The following is an 18,541-nucleotide window of genomic DNA, read 5'->3' as shown; positions in this document are numbered from 1 at the left end:
GGGCGATGGCCCAGGGCGCCAAGGTCTGAAGTTGCAGTCTCTTGATTCTCCTGTGCAAACCCTCAGCACTGTGCTCTGCTCTGCTCTGTGCATATGGGCGCCATAATCATTCGCCCGGGGTGTCAGTGGGCCTAACGCCGGCATTGTGTAGGAGAAAGCTGACGTAGACAAATGCTGAACGCTAATCGAATCGCTGTAATAAACGTCAGACCATAAAGCTTGTCATTATAATATTCTATCGGCGTATTGATCTTAATTACACTCGAGTCTTAATTACGTTGCTCTAGTGGGGGGGGGGGATTTGTACTAAAGATGTATTTAAGGACGCCAAAATAAATGACCAAAATATGATTCCTCAATTTTCTCAAGATTAGCCTAATAAACAGAAGTGAAAAAATAATCCATGATAACTTAGTTGTTTTTTCACGCAACAGTTTAACATTTTTAGAAAAGATTAAGCATACTCTGGAGTATATAACCTGGACTTCCAATAATACCTTTGCCAAAATGGCGAGATACAGCAGTCTGGTACATTTTCTGCTTCTTCTACCTTAGATGGAACTTCAGCGTGGCCGAGCATCGCGTGGCACTAAGCCGTCGGGAGTGCGCGGAGGCGGGCGCGGGCGCGGCGCCGCTGGGCGTGGCTGTAGCGCTGCCTGAGGGAGTCGTCGCTGTACGAGATGTTGCTGGATCCAAACTGTGGCAGCAGAAGGTAACATTCTACGACATATAATCTGTGCCTTCCATGATAATACCCTCGCTAGGTTTAGAAGATCCGCTGATTTGGATGAACGTGTCCTTTATTACTTCTTTTAACTCAGACCGCGTCATTTAGGTGCCTGCGATTTCATGATCTCACTGTGTTTTCGGGTGCGTGGTCGTGCGCGATAATTTGGTCAGAAGCAAACATGAAGACAATCTGCACCTTTAGAAGAAGAAATATCTTTCTTTCCTTTAAATAATTTTGATTGAACACAGATAATGCAATAATACTTTTTTATATTTCGCATTAAGAAGTACAAGCTAGTAGAATTTATTAAAAATTACAATGTTTAAGTTGCAAAATTTTCATTTCATAATCGATACTGTACCAAAAGTTTTCTCCTGTTACTTGTCTATCAGTCAACCAGCAATAATAACAAATAGATTATGAACAGCTAGAGTCCCCGGTAGCGGGCATATGGCGCCTGTACTCCGGTACCCTGCAACATATCGACGTACTATGGGAGGCCACGCAGACCCTCGCGAACGGCGGACTCACACAACAGCCCTCCTTGTATATAGGGGTACATGACAAACAGGTAACACAACAATATCCCAGATTTAACGAACTTATCACAGACAAACACTATCTATCTTTTACGATTTGTCGCTTAAATTACTGAACCGGTTGTGATAAAATTTGTTACCAGGTGTGCTATAAAATTAAGTTGTGGTTTTTGAAGAATATATAATGAGACTTTTTTTAAATTGAAAAATCACGGAATAATCGCTGGTTACATAGAAAATAAATAAATAATAATAATCATTTAAGTTTATTATATTAAGTTTAAGTAACACTCGTATCTTGTGACTGAAATCGACTTCTGACTTCTAAAATCATATTTAATCAAAAAAAGCCTAAATACTATTTACACAAAATAAGTAGATGAATAATAACATTACACTTTCAGCTATACATCCAAGAAAGTGAATTCTACACTCGTAAGCTGGAAACAGCTGTGTCAGCGAAGCCGTTGCCATGGAAACTGGTGACAGCTCGACCGCAGCTCACAGCTGAGCCAGAAGACGAGAGAGCGTTATCACTGCACGATACTGATAAGAACGCGCTGTCTCTTATCACGCTGTATGGGAGCGCTGGGAACAATATAGGTGAGGATAACTTGTATGACTAGAAAAGAATGAAACTGAAAAGTTTGAAGAAAATTGTGCTTTAAAACGTGCTTCTTGTACCGGTACTGTAATTTTTAGGGTACAAAGAGACAAAACGATTCCTATTACTGAGGCATCGTTGTCAATCATGAATTATGAACCGTTATAGCTAGACATTTGGAATTTTCGCAGATGATGTATTTATATAGGTCACCACTCCCACCCTCAAATTGTTTTGCTTGTTGAATAACAGCAGACTCAACCAAAAAATGACCATAAACATTCTTTACTTATTTGCTACAGACACCCTTCAAAGAGCATTAAATCTACCAACTTCATACATAATTAAGCACCATAATATATCATTCACTTCAGGTGATCACGGCTACTTCGTCTACCTAGAAGACACTTGCGACCAATCCGTCCAAGTGTCAGAAGACCTGTTCGACGACACAGCCCTGCCCAACATAAGTGCTGAGGAACCTGAACACCATCACATCCACGTCCATATCTCCTCGCTCTGGTATTGGTGGAAGGAAGTCCTGCTGATTGCTGTGTCTTCGGCTCTGCTGATGAACCTCATGATCTGGCCAAGGTTCTTCGCGCCGAAGATTAGGGCGCAGACCCCGTTGCCGATTGTTAGTCAGGAGCAGGTGATTAAGCAAGCATTTTTATTATTATTTCCATTATATGTTGTTGCTGGTTGGTTGGCATATAGCTGACTTATGATAATATCCAGTTTGTCCAAGTTTAAATATAGGTTCTTTTGCGTCTAAATGGACTCTCATAGAAAGATATTAATTCAGGAAAGTGATAATAAATGCTTTAAAGTTTTTTTACTTTAAAAACGATGGAAATGCGGTGCACGAATTCTATAAATTATTTCCAAGTCAGAGTGATACTTTCTTAGATAGAGTCTGTATGTAAAATATGATCAGGGATCCTACAGTCACGTTTTAAAGTTATTTATTACGAGTGTGGAAGAGAGATCGCTCGACGGTTGTATTGCGCTGTCACGTTTCCTCAACCAATGCACTACTTTTAGACGTGGTGGTAGATCCTCATTACAAGTTTTCAACTTTGCATGTGGTACTTACATTAACGACGTCATTTTGTTCTAAAATTTCTTAAGTTAGCACTATAGAGGACCAGATTTTTCTCAAATTTTCTGACTGTACGTAAATCGACGTCTCACAAACAGCCCTATTCCACTAAAGCAACATAACCCACAAGCAGGTGGTGGTCCAGGTCTGTGGCTGGCACCCGGACCAACCCGGGCCGCGGCCGAACATTCCAGAATACTCCGGCCGCTACGAGAACGACTTCACGCCGCTCCGCTGTTTGGGACGAGGCGGCTTCGGCGTGGTCTTCGAAGCTAAGAACAATATCGATCATTGTTCGTATGCTGTTAAGAGGATAACTTTGCCGAGGAGGTAGGTTTGTTTTGTATAATTTGATTTGTTTAAAGACTAAACTGCTTATCTGTTATTTAGCGTTTTTGTTATAATAAAGTTCTAATAAAAAGTGTAGTAATATGAGTCCCATTTATATTATCTTTGTAAAACTCGTTTTAAATAGGAATTGGACTAATCTCTGTCAGACAGATTTTCCCCTTAATTTAAAAAAAAAATCGTGTGACGTCACTTACCAGTACTCTTTTTACAAGCAAGTAATATTACAACCCCTCCTGCCTATACAAAATACGTATTCAATATTTTTTGGGTCTTTTTCTGATGGACTAAACAATCATATTATAAGATTTAATTTAATACTATTGATTTTCTTAATTTCGGAAAGGCATAAGTCCTTACGAAAATGTTTCTTCGTTCCTATAATCAGGGACCAAACGGGAACTTTCGAGCAGATACAGACCACTGTGAAAATCAGATCTTACTAACCCAACCTTACCAAATACTCATCCCTATATTCAATTAAACTCATATTTAATTTCAGGGAGTCAAAACGCGAGCGCGTACTACGTGAAGTGAGAGCCCTAGCCAAGTTAGACCACGAACACATCGTGCGGTACTTCAACGCGTGGGTGGAGGAACCGCCGCCGCTGTGGCAGAAACAGAGGGATGAGGTGTGGATGAGGTAGGGGTTATTGGATAATTGGATTGCGAGTGAAGGAGGTTTGAAATCAGGGACCGGACAACCCCACTTTACAGTTAAGCCGTTTGACAGGGTAACCCGTACACGGGGTAACTCATATCGCAGTGTTACCTTTTGTTCGAGTTACATCCTCGAAACCCAGCGAAATGGTTAACACCTTCATTATGGTAACCACGTGAAGGGGTTAACCCCTTCAATAACTTAACCCTTTGAAGTGGTTACCTTCACGAAAGGCTTTTATTCGTGTTACCCTGAATTACCCACTAAACTGGAGCTGCATACTTGCACCCTAGCGGCCCCTCATTGCTTTACTAAGACTAAAGCTGATTTTCTTCTATCGCCGACGCGTCGCGCCGCGACTCGCGCCTCTCGGACAAACTACCTACGCGCGAAACGTCATATAGGTAACTAGCTGTTGCCCGCGACTTCGTCCGCGTGGTTAGAAGATATAAGTTAGGAATTTTTGAACGAAAGCCCTCGAAGATTAATATTTTTCCCCGTATTTGCCACATTTTCCATTAAATCTTCGCTCCTATTAGTTGCAGCGTAATTTTATATACCTAGCCTAAAACCTTCCTCGATTATTGGTCTATTGAACACAAAATGAGATCAAATTTTTTAGATGAAATTATTTATAATAATTAAAAAAAAATCGAATACAAGTTTTTTTTCATTTTTTGCATTTTCTGAGAAGATTTGACGGGTGAATTTTCGATTGAAAATTAGAGTGTTTTTTTTATATTAATTCAAAATAAGGTGAAAAAATAAAATTTTTGTAAAAGATAAAAATAAAAAACGACAATCTTGGTTTTTTAGATTTTTCACATAAATTTTGAGGTCATGTGAAAAAAATGTAAACACAAAAGTTTTAGATCTTTTTCTTTTAGAACTTTGCCATTTGACTTTTTTCGATACGAATTTTAGTTATGCCGGAAATCGATAAAAACCGTTTTTTACTCTTCAAACGTCACTCCCACCCCCTTCCCGACCTCAGATCACCCGTAAATTATTTTTCCTTTCATTTTTTATAATATTCCCCTCCTTTTCTAATGGGTTTCATCCTACTATTTTTTTTTTGGTTTGAAAATTATCGACCCTGGTCTACAAGTATAGACACGAAAAATATATATCACAACATTTGAAAAGTGCGACAAGCAAATTAAACTGTAAGATCATATCCACAATGATTTTATTCCATATTTACAAGTCGCTCCGGTAAATGCAACAATGGCGCCGCTGGGCGGTAAGATGTCACGTGCGCTCGTGGTTATACTATTTTCAAACTAATGTCTATGATAAAGAGTGCATATTGCATTGTCTTAGGTTGGAGTGGGTTACCCTGTTACAGTGTTACAGGGTAGTAAAGGGTAACCTGTTCGGAACAGGGTTCCAGTAATCCGTTCGAAGGTGTAACATATGTCATAGGGTTTTTTCTTGAAGCGCTTAAAAAAACCCCTTCAAAAACCCTTTCAATGAGTATCCGGCCGGTCCCTGTTTGAAATGCATATGGAAAGAGGGGTGTGGAAGGATTGATGCCTTAATAAGGTAGGAGACGTAAACGAAAATAAGAATTGTTTGGGTTGAGTATTGTCTTGTGTTTTCAAGCAAATAAAATTTTAAAAGTTATGATAATTAAAATTTCTGGCTGATACTTTGAAATATCATTGAGGATAACCTATTGTCTGCAGTTATTGTCATTATAATGAAATGCCATCCCATCGTCAAAAAATTTACAATTTAGTAAGCACTACTTTTACCTAACTTAGGTTACCTATTTTATTATCGTTATTAATTTAACCTCAAAATTAATAAAAATATAATCTTAGGAGAACTGGACGGTGTATCAGTGGCCATGTCCGATGAGTACACGGCGACCTCTCCCGCCCCCGCCAAGCGCCCGCCCAGTGACGTCATGCTGAACCTCAAGTCTTCAGAACCTCAGCTTCGACGCGCTGGAGTTCAAGAAGGACGAGCCTTCCAAGAGGATCAGGTATTTATATCGAGTTTTTGTTTATGTGTGTGTATTATACTAACCTCTTTTTAAAAAGGAGTATTTTTGCATATTTTACTGAGACTACATTACCTTCCTATTGCAATGGGTGAAAATCAGGGTGTCATAATTTTGATATCCATTTAGACATCAATTTTTAGGGTTTCATATCGCAAAAGAACAGAAAAGCGTTCCTTATAGAGTCAACTCTGTGTCCATCGATTTGTTTCGCTAGTATACAAAGTGAATATGATTTCAAAATCATAACATTTTTTCACAGATCCTTCAGCTGCGACGATTCCTTCAGCATAGTTTTCGATGAGAACGCACCATCCTCCGACAAAACTCCGACCAATGACGTCACATATTCAAAGACCAACGACGTCACACACTCAAGGACCAATGACGTCAGTCACTCGAAGCCCGACGACGACTCGTTCATAGTATTCGCTCACTCCGAAACAGAGTCGAAGAGAAACTCCTTTGATAAGAGATTGGAGAGAGTTAAAGAGTGCGATTATAAGACTGAAAGTTCTACTACTGGGAGGAAGAAGAAGGTGAGCTTGGTTTTATAAGTTTTAAATAGTTTTAATTTGTTGGGTTAGTATTCGTGCGGAGGGGGGGGGGGGGTTTGCTGTGATATTTATAAGTCCTTGTTAAAACTTGATGGAGTGTAAGAATTAAAGTTGAAAATTTTGAAATTTGCATTTATGATATCAGATACAGAATTCTAAAATTTTTACTTTTATTATCATCTTCTCGAATTGTATTCTTGTAGTCCATAACCATTTAACGACCATTTAACCCGTACAACACGTTTTAATAAAAAACTATACTCCTTTAAATCTTCGTCTTCTCCTGATCTAACGAACTCTTATACCTAATTAACCCTATTTCTGTACCCCAGAAGGGCCACACTCGCCACTGGTCCCTGGACATGGTGGTCCGTAGCTCGGACCCCTCGCCCGCAGGTCCTCACCCGCAGATGTACCTCTACATCCAGATGCAGCTGTGTCGGCGCGACAGCTTGCACGACTGGCTCCGGGACAACCGCAAGTGCGACGCCAGGGCTGATAAGGTGAGCTAACAGTTATACGTGGGAAAAGTCTTTGGATTCTTTAACAAATAGATCATACACTGGGCGATAGATATGAAAGTCCGTAGCTCAGAAATCGGTAGGTAAAATATGTCTGCCAACACTCTTGCATGGGACCTACAGAGATACAAGTTGCCAGCCATAGAAGTGAGTCGGACTGACGACACTTAGGACTCCATACAAATGGGCTAAACAAGAAACAAATTGGTTGGGTGACATTTATTTGTATGCATTTTATTCAAAATTAAACAAGGAATATATTTACAAAAACTCTGGCAAACTGCATAACGGTTTGTCGGCAGTTGTTCTCGTTAACACTGTTGAGTGTTGATGTTTATTACAACCTTTACTCAATGCCGATTTTAACTTTTTGTTATTTGTTCTTAAAGCGACTTCAGACATGCATCATCCGTGAACATTTCTACTGTGTAGCTATCACGGTTCATGAGGAACAGACGGTGAATGATGACAGACACAACGTGCCGAACTGGATGCATTATGCTTACATTGACAAAGGATTTGATTTGTACAGATGGATACACAGTGCATCCTCAGTAATAAGGAGATTTATAAATAGGGTTCTGTTTTTCCGTTTGAAAAACCACTACATTATCTTCTATTTTATCACCAGGTAAAGATCCTATTCAGTCAGATAGTATCAGCGGTGGAATACGTCCACTTAGCGGGCCTCATCCATCGAGATCTCAAACCGAGTAACATTCTATTCGCTCCCGACGGCCGCGTCAAGGTCGGAGACTTCGGGCTGGTCACCGCCATGAACGACACTTCTAATGATGGCGAGGAGAAGACTGATGCTTGTGGACCCTCATCAACGGCATACGTATAGAGTTGTGAGTTTGATGTTTGATGATTTCTGTAAGTTTAATTTGTATAGACTTGGTCTTAGCGCGTCGTGCTAATGATAATAGCGGCGGTTCCATACGGACGATTCGGTTTTGTTGTAGGATGTGATAATTGATATCTACTTGCTGTGAATGGAATAAAATAAGAGGCGATAGAATTCTATAATGTATCGAACTATTTAACGGGGACACGTGACTTTGAATTAGTTATTTCAATACGTTTTAAGGATTCAAACAGCGTCAGGTTTTGTTTTGTGCATAAGACAAGGCAAGATAACGGAGTGCTCTTGCTTTGGACGTCATCAAAAAATATCAGAATTGTTGTAAGACTCTTCAAACGAAATTAAACTCTTAGTACATGTAATAAAGTATACAATTCAAAAAGCTTCATCTGACTTTATTTAGTAATTTTACTTAAAAGTGTCAAAATTCTGTCCTTATTTACCAACATATCGTTCGCCAGGCACCCACCTCTACATGTCACCGGAACAGCTGCTGGGCCGTCCCTACAGCTACAAGGTGGACATATACTCCCTCGGCCTGATCCTGTTCGAGTTGCTGCAGCCCTTCGCTACGGAGGCCGAGCGCGTGGCGTGTCTTCTACGGCTCAGGAACTCTTTGTATCCTGAACAGTTTACTCAGAGTTATCCTCAAGAGGTCAGTATATTTGAAAATTTGTTTGAACGTACGGACAGTCGAGTGGTTGAGGCTACTGGGAAAAATACGCTGTGCGCGTCGTGTCTTGGTTTCGATCCCCATATAGAACAAGTGTTTTTGTGATTCACAATCCCTTGTTCTGAGTATGAGTGTCTTTGTGCATGTCAATTGAATGTTTGTGTAACCCTCGGTGATACAAGGATTTTAAATAATTTAAATACAAATTCTCAATATCCTTTTCAGTATCATTTACATATTCCTATAAATTATGAAACTTGTGTAAGTGAATTTTGTATAAGGTACGATGTGGTTGACGTATTCATATGGATAAAACCCCTTTAAAAACATTAATAAAGATAAAAAAATCTCAATAAGAACGTTACATATTGGAAAACGTAACTTGAGACAGTGAGTCACAATACAATTCGCTTAACCAAAGAACCAATACTTGTCATTTATCGCCAATACCAAAAATCGCTTTCCAAAGGAAAAATGAAAACTATAGATCAGTGTACTGGATGAAAACACCTTAACCTAGCGTCACTATTAAAATGACTATCATCCAAACAACTTTCTCTACATATTCCTATTAATTATCTACTAATTTCACCCATTATCTTCAGACGGAAGTCTTAAAGCTGATGCTGAGCGAGGATCCCTCGCAGCGTCCAACAGCTACAGGTGTGAGAGCTCGCGCGCCGCTGTTCCAGCTCACCAACCCTGAACATCACTTCATACTGCCTGCTATGGCGGCCGCGTAACATGTACCAAAATGGAAGGTAGAGACTTTAAGGTATAATATGTAATTTATTTCGTATTACATCGAAGTACTTCTGCGATTGCTAATGCTATTGAACCATATCTAAAGTAGTAATAAGTCGTCAATTAACGCTACAAAAATCCTGTAGTTTGCTGTTTCAATACCACTATCAGAAGTTTTACATTAAAAGGTGAAAGGGAAGATAGAACCATGTAGGTAACATGTAATGTATAACTTTTGTTATTCAAATTCATAATTATTTATTCAATAACGGTTTATTCAAGCGTAATGATCGAGATTGCCTGATTGCCGACTAGTTTCAGACCCGACCGGTGTCCTTATTCAAGACCTGACGCGTGACTGAACTGTTTTCAAATATGTAATGATGTAACATGCCAGACCACTTGGCATTTAGTACTTGCTCCTTCAAGTTATAGGACTAGACAGCACATTTTCGTCTATTGGCATTGTAACATTGATATCGTACTAAGTATTTCTGGTATTACAAGCTATTGTATTCAGTGTCAAAATCACATCCAATATCTTTTTGGTGAATATTAAAATTAAGCGTTCATAGCATTTACATTTTTTTTGCAGCTACCCCTAGGCAATGACGTGAACTGTCATGTTGAAATAAAACAATGTTGATAGTAATTTGTAAAGTATTTACTTTAAGCTATTATTGTAAGTTAATTATGTTTTAATTATTATTATTAGTAGTCAAAATTAATCATTTTCAACAAGATTGTTAATGTTATAAGATTTATAGACTCTACAGCGTTATTTCTGTACGATCTGGCAACGTCGCATCACTTTAAAGTATTCTTTTTTGGTAGTAAAATAAGAGTCCTTTGATTGAAGTAGAATCTTTCACTCATAAAAACGAATTTAGTCCGTCAGATAGATTTGCAAGAGATATTAGATACGTGTTATTCGTTATATCGCGTAATCCAATAGACTGTTTAGTGATTTGAAATCTCGTGTGACGTCAATTACCAATACTTAATATTTTCTTCGGAAAAAATACATTATTAATTATTACCTCTCTGCCCCTATTATTTCCACAAGTTTCACCATCGTTGACGCGTTTTATTGATGTGATAAAATAAATTTATTATTTTTTATATATTATATATATTTTTTGGGTTTTTATACTAGATACTATATTTTTTATTTTTTTCACGGATTTATATTTTGTACCAAATCGCCTTTTAAAAAATGCGACGACGCCAGATCGCATTTATGAGCTCTTGTACCCATTTACGAGGCTACAATAATTATTTTAGACTAGAAACATTTTGTTTCATAATTCTTATTGAAAATGATTGATTGTTTAAAGCAATAATGTAATTGAATAAAGAAAGACTGGCGTTGGGTATTGTATGTTGCTACGATGAGATATCAATGTGTAAAATAAATTATAATTGATTATTAAAACCTATTTCATAGTTTAGAAATTGTATCTACTTAGTAATGCAAGTTAAGTAAAATGTTGAATAAATGTTGATTGGTTATGCATGATTATAAGAGTCAATTTACACTGAAAGAGTGCGAACGGCAGCGTCTATGTATTAAAATAATTTTGAATCTTATTTACGTAAATAAAAGGTTCAAAGTTATTAAAGGCAAGGGTAGCGACTCGCAACACTTTGCTCAGTCATTACTCTTATGCGGGTTACTCTCTTTTAGAGGGAATTGGCCCTAAATGTAGTTTAAAATATACGAATATGTAACTAAATGATAAACATAAATCTATCACAATACAATAACCTTAATAAAATCATTTTCAGCTTGGAAATTATTCTTTAAATTAACGTAATCCTTCCAAAAATAGACTAAGATACTTCTACTTATATGATAATCTTGTAGCATGAAACTACTAATAAATATTAATAACGTGTTTATAAATTTACATATTTATAGCAAAATTAGCTAAAAAATAATGTATGACATGTACTTGAGACAGTGTATACTAAGTATTTGTTAGAGTATAAGTGAAAGCTTGATGGTCGCTAAATAATTAATATTACGAGATAAGAGTTCAATATTTATTCTTCTAATTGTGATTAAAACGACATTTTGTTCATCATCTGTTAAATGTTAAAACGCTGTGATTGGTTGTTTGTCTTTAGGTCAACTAATCACAAGGTTTATTATTGATTTAAATTAATAAATGACATGAAAAATGTGAGCTTTATAGATACAAGGGCAGATATCTGAATCACTGCTTAACTTATGAAGTAAACACAGAACTCCTTTAGTAGTAAAATATAAAACAGTAGAAAACTTCTTATTATAAGCCTACGTAATAAATAACGAATAAACGAAAATAAACCTTATTGCATTGAAATAAGAATGGTTAATGTAAGAATACCCACCACCACGTCTTTAAGTTATATATTGCAGTTGTGCAAGCGTGACAACACTATGTAGCGTAGAGGGACGTCCGTGGGCGTAGCCAGACAAAGGCCCAGGGTGGGGCAACAGTCAACCTATCCCCCCCCTCCTTCGGTAATTTTTGGACATGGCTGGGCAAGAAATATAGCGAGCGCAGGGTTTTCGCTTGATTAAAATTGCATTTCCAAAGTCTTGATCAGATCCCCCACTTCCATCTCCATTTTTTGTTAACTTTCTTACGGATATTATGATCCTATAGGCCAGTGCCAGGGTGAGACAAGTGCCCCAGCTTGCCCCAGTGTGGCTACACCCATGAGGACGTCTCTATTCCACAACTGCAATAATATGATTTCAAGGTGTAAAGAAATACTTGTGCTACTAGTTGTATTCATCGAGATTTTTTGCGTTTTTGACACACAGTCGACGCAATTTCGTAAGTTTTGGCTGTATGCTCCAAATAGGTCAGAATATTATTTAAGTTTACAAATAAGTAACATTGTTGTATGCACTGTTAGAATGGATGTATGAGACTTGTATGTGATGTGATCACATTCCCAATGTAATATATTATTATAATACTTTTTAAATTCTGTTTTATTTATTACAACCTCCTTGGACCTCGCATAGTAATGTAAATTCCGGTACTAACTGTGATTAGGTGATGCTGGTGGTTTGATAGGGCAAATCATCAAACTTGATGAATATAAAAAATACAGAAAAATTGAGAACTTTATTTGAAGTCGGTTGAAAAAAGTTTATAAAGTGGTTAAAAGAAATCTTAAAATGGGAACGAGACATAAATTAAACACAGACTTAAACCATAACTTACATTTAATCATAAATTAATCGTCACCAATTAAAATAAAAACATTTATATACATACATTTTTCATCACATACGTAATACTTCAGTTAATACTAGTAACAAAACATATATAATAATTATAGACAAAGTGAATATTCTTAACGACCCATCACTTAAAGTCGCTGTTAATCTCACTGGTTCCGCCACTTGAAGTTGTAATAGCGACAGATAGGTATTATTAGGTATTTCATTTAGGCAATACTAATTTAAATTCTATTTAAACGACAAACGGATCGTGAATTACAATGGTAGCATAGTATGTACGGTTAGGAAAAATAAAATATTACACATTGTATAGAAAACTGTTGGTTTTGTATTATTTACGATTTTAATATGTAAAGATAAGTTCTATTCTTACACAGTGAATTGTTTTTATATGAAAGTCAAAATGTGGTCCCAAACAACTAAATTTTAAAGTAAAAAAAGGTCAGATCATTGTGTTTCTTAAGAAATACCATTCTTACTTTTCGTCAGTTTCTTATCGAAGCTCGTATTTTGTTTAAAATAATTTAATATAACTAATCCACACAAAAAAAACATTTCACCGGGATTTTTTAGTTTCATATCTAACCTGAGGCATCAGTCACACATATTTTAAATATTTTTCTTGTTGACCTTACATGTAAAATTAGTTTCAAAAGTTATTTACAAATTAATAACTAGCCCTTTAAATATAGTACATCCTATAACCATGCTTTATAAGGCTTTTCAAATTTCCAATACTTATATACAATTGATTTTAAACCTTATACCAGTGACAGAAGGCAGCAAGTAGCATTGGCATAAGGATTAAGACGTACAAAATGCTTATATACAACTTAAAACTACTTGTTATATGTTATTGCACAAATATATGCATTATTGAACACGCACACTGTTTAGACAATGCACAATGTTAGGTCAAAGACATTGAAACAAGGGATTATGATAATTTATACATTAATCATGATACCGATATTTTGATCGTTTATTTGTGACGGTTTTGTTTAGAATAGTTAACCAGCGGGTAACGAAGGCATTTTACAGCCTTTTTCAATATACTTATATGGTTATAACGCAGCCGATCATTAAGATCTTTTTTACCTGTTCGGTTTAAAGGCAGTCGATCATAAAGCTCTTTTTGACATACAAAGTTGAATACAAAATTTAAAAAATGTCAACTTTTACTTAAGGTTTACTTTTGTTTGGACTTTCGGACGGTGAGTGATGGTTAGCTCAGCGCCCGACCAGAATAAGGAAAGCCTTACGGACAGCTCGTTCGAGAGCACGCACAAATAGCTCCGCGCGCAGACATGAGTTGAACCATCAGTAATAAATTCATTCAACAATATTACACAGTAGAGCCATCAATGTTATTTCTGTTTTTACTTTTACCTTGTTAGTAAGGATGCTAGAGTTGTTTAATAGGGTATTTGTCAAAAAAAACTGGTGAGTCCGTCACACAGATTTCCAAAAAATATTCAATAGGTACTTTTTCTCGCATCTCGGGCACAAAAAAAAGAGGATACACTGATTTATAATATCGTGTGACGTCACTTACTAGTACGCTTTTACTAGCAAGTGATTTAAAGTGATGTTACTAGCCTCAACTACCACACATTTCATCTTTACTGTTTTTAATCTTCCATACTTTAAAAAAATTAAAAAGACTTATTCAATATTTTGTGGAACTCTGTCTGACAAACTAAACAGATTAAAGACATTATTAAATTTATTCGAATAATCTATAGATAGTATATTATCATATACTTGCACTATTGAACTCATTAGCTAACATACACATGACCGATCTAATGATGTCAGCTCTTGTAATCGGTGTAATTGGTTTTTATCAGTCTATGCTGGTATAAACACTGTTGCATAATGATCTATGATCTAACTAATAATTACATTTTATAAGTAAGGCTTTGTATTTTAACTTCAATTCGAATGATTTGCAATTCAAATGCAGTACATGTACATGGTTAGGTTGGATTTTTTTGCATTTTAGGCGTAGCTAAAATAACAAATAATTGTAACTAGGTATGAAAAGAAATTATAGTAAATTTTCTAGTCTTGTCAAAGACTATCTTTTCTCTATAAACAAACAGTTTAATTTTGTTCAATAATTTTCGAGCTTTGTCCTCGTCAATTTAATTACATTTAACAATAGGTATGATGGTCATTTTGTCAAGATTAAATCTTAGAAATATGTATAATTTTAGTTAGTTACTTATGTAATTTATTGTCAGTACATATCTGTTATAAAATGAGGTTGTCTTCAGTTTTAATTACATTATAAACATGTTTAGACAATTAGAAAAGTTTTTAGCAAACATTCTTTGAAATATCAATCAATCTTTGGCAATCCTTGGTCAGTTACACAAAACCATAATACTTAATTTGTAAGGTGTGTTTTCTTCAAGAGACTTTTGCCAGTAAAGCATGCATGCTTTAGTTACGCAATAGAGCTAAGTTTAACACCAAGAAATATTAGCGCAGTAAAACAACGGATGGCTGTTTAAGCTGTTTTTTCCAATTACATTATAATATTCGAAATTATACTTAGATTTTCGAATAGATTTCATCTACTTACATGAAACGCAATGTTTACGAATTCGCCATTACCTTAATAGGCACTCGTAATCTATACTTAAATATTATTGGTCAATTCCATTATAATATTAAAAATACAAGTTATTTATCATAGGATTAAATATCACATTCGTAAATAATATTTCAAGCATTATAAAAAATTAATAGGATTGCAACAAATCATGAATTATCACAAGTTAATCTTAGGAGTGTTAAAATGTTTTACAAAAAGACAACTTTAGAAGCTTGATTTAAAAATAAAGATCTTTTTAAGAACATCACGAAATAAGGTTGTCAAGGAACAGAAACTTCTTACAAATGAGTTTTAAAGCAAAAATAAATGAATTTAGTAAAGATATTTGATTAGCTATAATTTGTTTAGTTTTTATCTGGTACTTGTATACAGATAAGTCAGTAGAATCAATTTATAGCTATTTTGTTTTCAACTAAAAATACGAGTCTGCAAAATTCTTCACATAATATTACTACTTATAAAAAAATAAACAATTTAACAGAATATATATTTTCGGCGCTAGTGAAGTTGATTTTCTTGGGATAGTGAAATATTTGCATACAAAAACCTACCTTAAGCTTATAATAATAACGTTTACTGTCAACTCTTATGGAAACTGTGAGTCGTATTATTATTCTGTAAGAAACTGGGCGTCTTACCTTCTTTGACAACCCTTAACGCTTGAAGTACTCTCGCTGTGTCTAATTCTTTCTCAGACGCTTTCTCGTTATCCAAGCACAGCTCCGTCATCCTCGCGTTAAACTGTTCTATGACTTTCACTCTATAGTCTATGGATGACGCTACAGGGTTAGCTGTTAACCATAGATATTCTAAACAGGGAAGATTACAAATATGCTGGACTTCTTCGACATCTGTTATGATATTACAGCTTAGATCGAGGCTTTCTAATGAATAGAGTCTGGAGAAACCGCGAAGACTTTCCACTTTGTTCTGTGACAGATCTATTTTGACTATGTTGCCGATCTTCGCGTGCCAGTTCTCGCAGGCCGAGAAGCTGTTCATGGAGAGGTTCAGGACTCGGAGTTCGTGGAGACAGGAGATGTCGCACAGTTCCTTTAGCTTGTTCGAGCTGAGGCTGAGGTGCTGTAGTTTCGGGACGAGTCTTATTGCCCAGTCCACGATCTGTATGTTGTTGCTCGCGAAGTTTATCAGTGATAGCTTCTTCCATTTCTGTTGACAAAAGAAAGTAGAATTTTAGAGTTTTTATCGGTCAAGTGCGTCTCAGAGTCGCGATACTGAGAGTTCCGTACAAATAGGACAAACAACAAATTCGCAAACAAAATTGACTAAACACCCATCAAATTTAAAACTGTAAATACGTTGTTGCTACAGCAATAGGTATTCATGGTATGAAAAAATAACTGTCTTTCTATCACTATCGGTGAGATACGGCCTGGTGACGTACGGACAGACAGCGGTACCTCCGTGACGAGTTCCGTTTTACAATTGGGTTTGGAATCCAAAAAAAATCCCATTTTACACAGCTCATTAAAAAGTCGTCGTAAGAACTAGTTGAATGTTTAGAGAAATTTAAATTCTTGAAAACGAGAATATTAGAATGCCGAGGCTGCCTGGTCTTTGTCAAATAATTAATTTCCTACGGCTGGGGCGTCCAGTTTCTAACGATAGTTTATAATCAATTGGATACTGGTTACGTAACTATTATAACATTAGAAAATGATTAGTCTTTTGACTAAAAAATAAATTAAGAAACTCGGAATCAGACTAACAATAATATTCTACGAGACAAAAGTCCTATTGTTTTTTACAAACAGCTCAACGTTTCTATAAACAAGTGTTTGGAAATAGACTATTACCATAGCTATGACACAAACTTGTAAAATCTTTATCTGTACTTCGTTGTACCGTAGTGCAAATAGAGACTTCATTACTCAGTAATTAAGTTGCTTATGCTATAAAATAATGGTTTCAAAATGAAAATTAATCTCTTCATTCTTAAAAAAAAAACAATTTTGACGTAATTCTCGAACTCGTTGTATAAAATGACTTTGATTACTTTCCATGGCTTTTCTTTTCTATGTTCCCATGGATGACGTAATGAGTTGATTCTTTTTTTAAAAGGCCCTTCTTAGAACATCTTTATAACGTTATGTAATACGGATTACAACGTAACTTAATAACCTTGCGAAACCTTTATGAATGACGTACATTCGTGCCGCGACATTGCATAGCGAAATACGTTATATAAAATAACATTATTTCTCATCTTATTTCATAGTGCTATGAGAAAAATAATAGGATATCAATATTGTACAATAATAAACTTATTTTTTACTTTACTGCATCACGCAAAACACACTAAAGGAGACGTTCAAATTACAATAACTGAATGAGCCACTGTTTAAGTCGCCGCTAAGTACCATGGTATATCAGTTAAGGGTGTAAAGTAGCATTGATTAGACAGTAAAACATCATCTAGTTTAGTTTCAGTTTTCTGAAGTACACTAGGCAACACAATTTACAAATGATTATTATACAACCATTTCTCCATCATAGCCTTTTCTCAACTATGTTGGGGTCAGCTAAGTATCAGTGTTTTTCAAGGAGCGACTGCTTATCAACCCAGTTACTTGGGCAACACGATACTCCCTAGTAAAACTATTTTTTTTAAGTCAAGGCCAAAATTGAAACGTAATGACCTAAATAGGATCTGTTTAGGCTATACAGGACAGATATCCGACCTATTTGGTGGAGATAAATAGCGCGGCACAGTACTACAGATAAACCCATTGGCTGAATGGCAGTAGTCATTCGCGTTCCGAGGTCAAACGATAATGTTAGAACGAACTGTGTGACATATTGTCTGTGAATTGTTAAACTAGATTAACTTACAGGGCCCCAATTCCACTACTTATGAATGGAAATTGGATCAAAATTACACATTTCGTTTTCTCTTAAGCCATTTTCAAACACAATAATTTAGAAATTTAGTAAGGGTGGAACAGTCACGGGCAATAGAAGTTCCAATTATCGTAATCTCAAAATGCTTAAGAGCATACGAATCGCGTAAAATTTAACCAATTTCCATTCATTCATCGGCCTTTGTAAATAGCGGAATTGGAGCCAGGGCCCCGATTCTGCTATTTTACAATGGCCGATGAATTAATGGCAATTGAATTAAATTTTAAATTATTCCTATTCCCAGCATTTTGCCAATACAATAATTGGAATTTAATTGTATTGACCTTGGGTGTACCGTCCCGCACTGAATTGCCAATATTGTGTATAAAAATGCTTAAGAGAATACGAACATTGTCATTTTAAGCCAAATTTCATTCATTCATTGGCTATTGTTCATAGC

At 36.0% G+C, this 18,541-nt stretch overlaps 1 protein-coding gene and 1 pseudogene across 1 annotated transcript; one reads left to right on the top strand and one right to left on the bottom strand.

The window, feature by feature from the left end:
• Positions 1-478: 478 nt before the first annotated feature.
• Positions 479-12,334, top strand: LOC113508179 (annotated as a pseudogene).
• Positions 12,335-15,578: 3,244 nt separating this feature from the next.
• On the bottom strand, positions 15,579-16,413 carry LOC113508180 (nischarin-like; the record flags this gene model as incomplete). The annotated part of the gene is made up of 1 exon (XM_026891137.1): positions 15,579-16,413. A coding segment is annotated over one exon (615 nt), but the record flags the coding sequence as incomplete, so codon positions are not given.
• Between the last annotated feature and the right edge of the window lie 2,128 nt (positions 16,414-18,541).

The sequence above is a fragment of the Trichoplusia ni genome, unplaced genomic scaffold (assembly GCF_003590095.1).
Source record: "Trichoplusia ni isolate ovarian cell line Hi5 unplaced genomic scaffold, tn1 tig00004047, whole genome shotgun sequence".
NCBI lineage: Eukaryota > Metazoa > Arthropoda > Insecta > Lepidoptera > Noctuidae > Trichoplusia > Trichoplusia ni.
The sequence above is the reverse complement of the archived record's forward strand: the minus strand, read 5'-3'. Positions and strand labels throughout refer to the sequence as shown.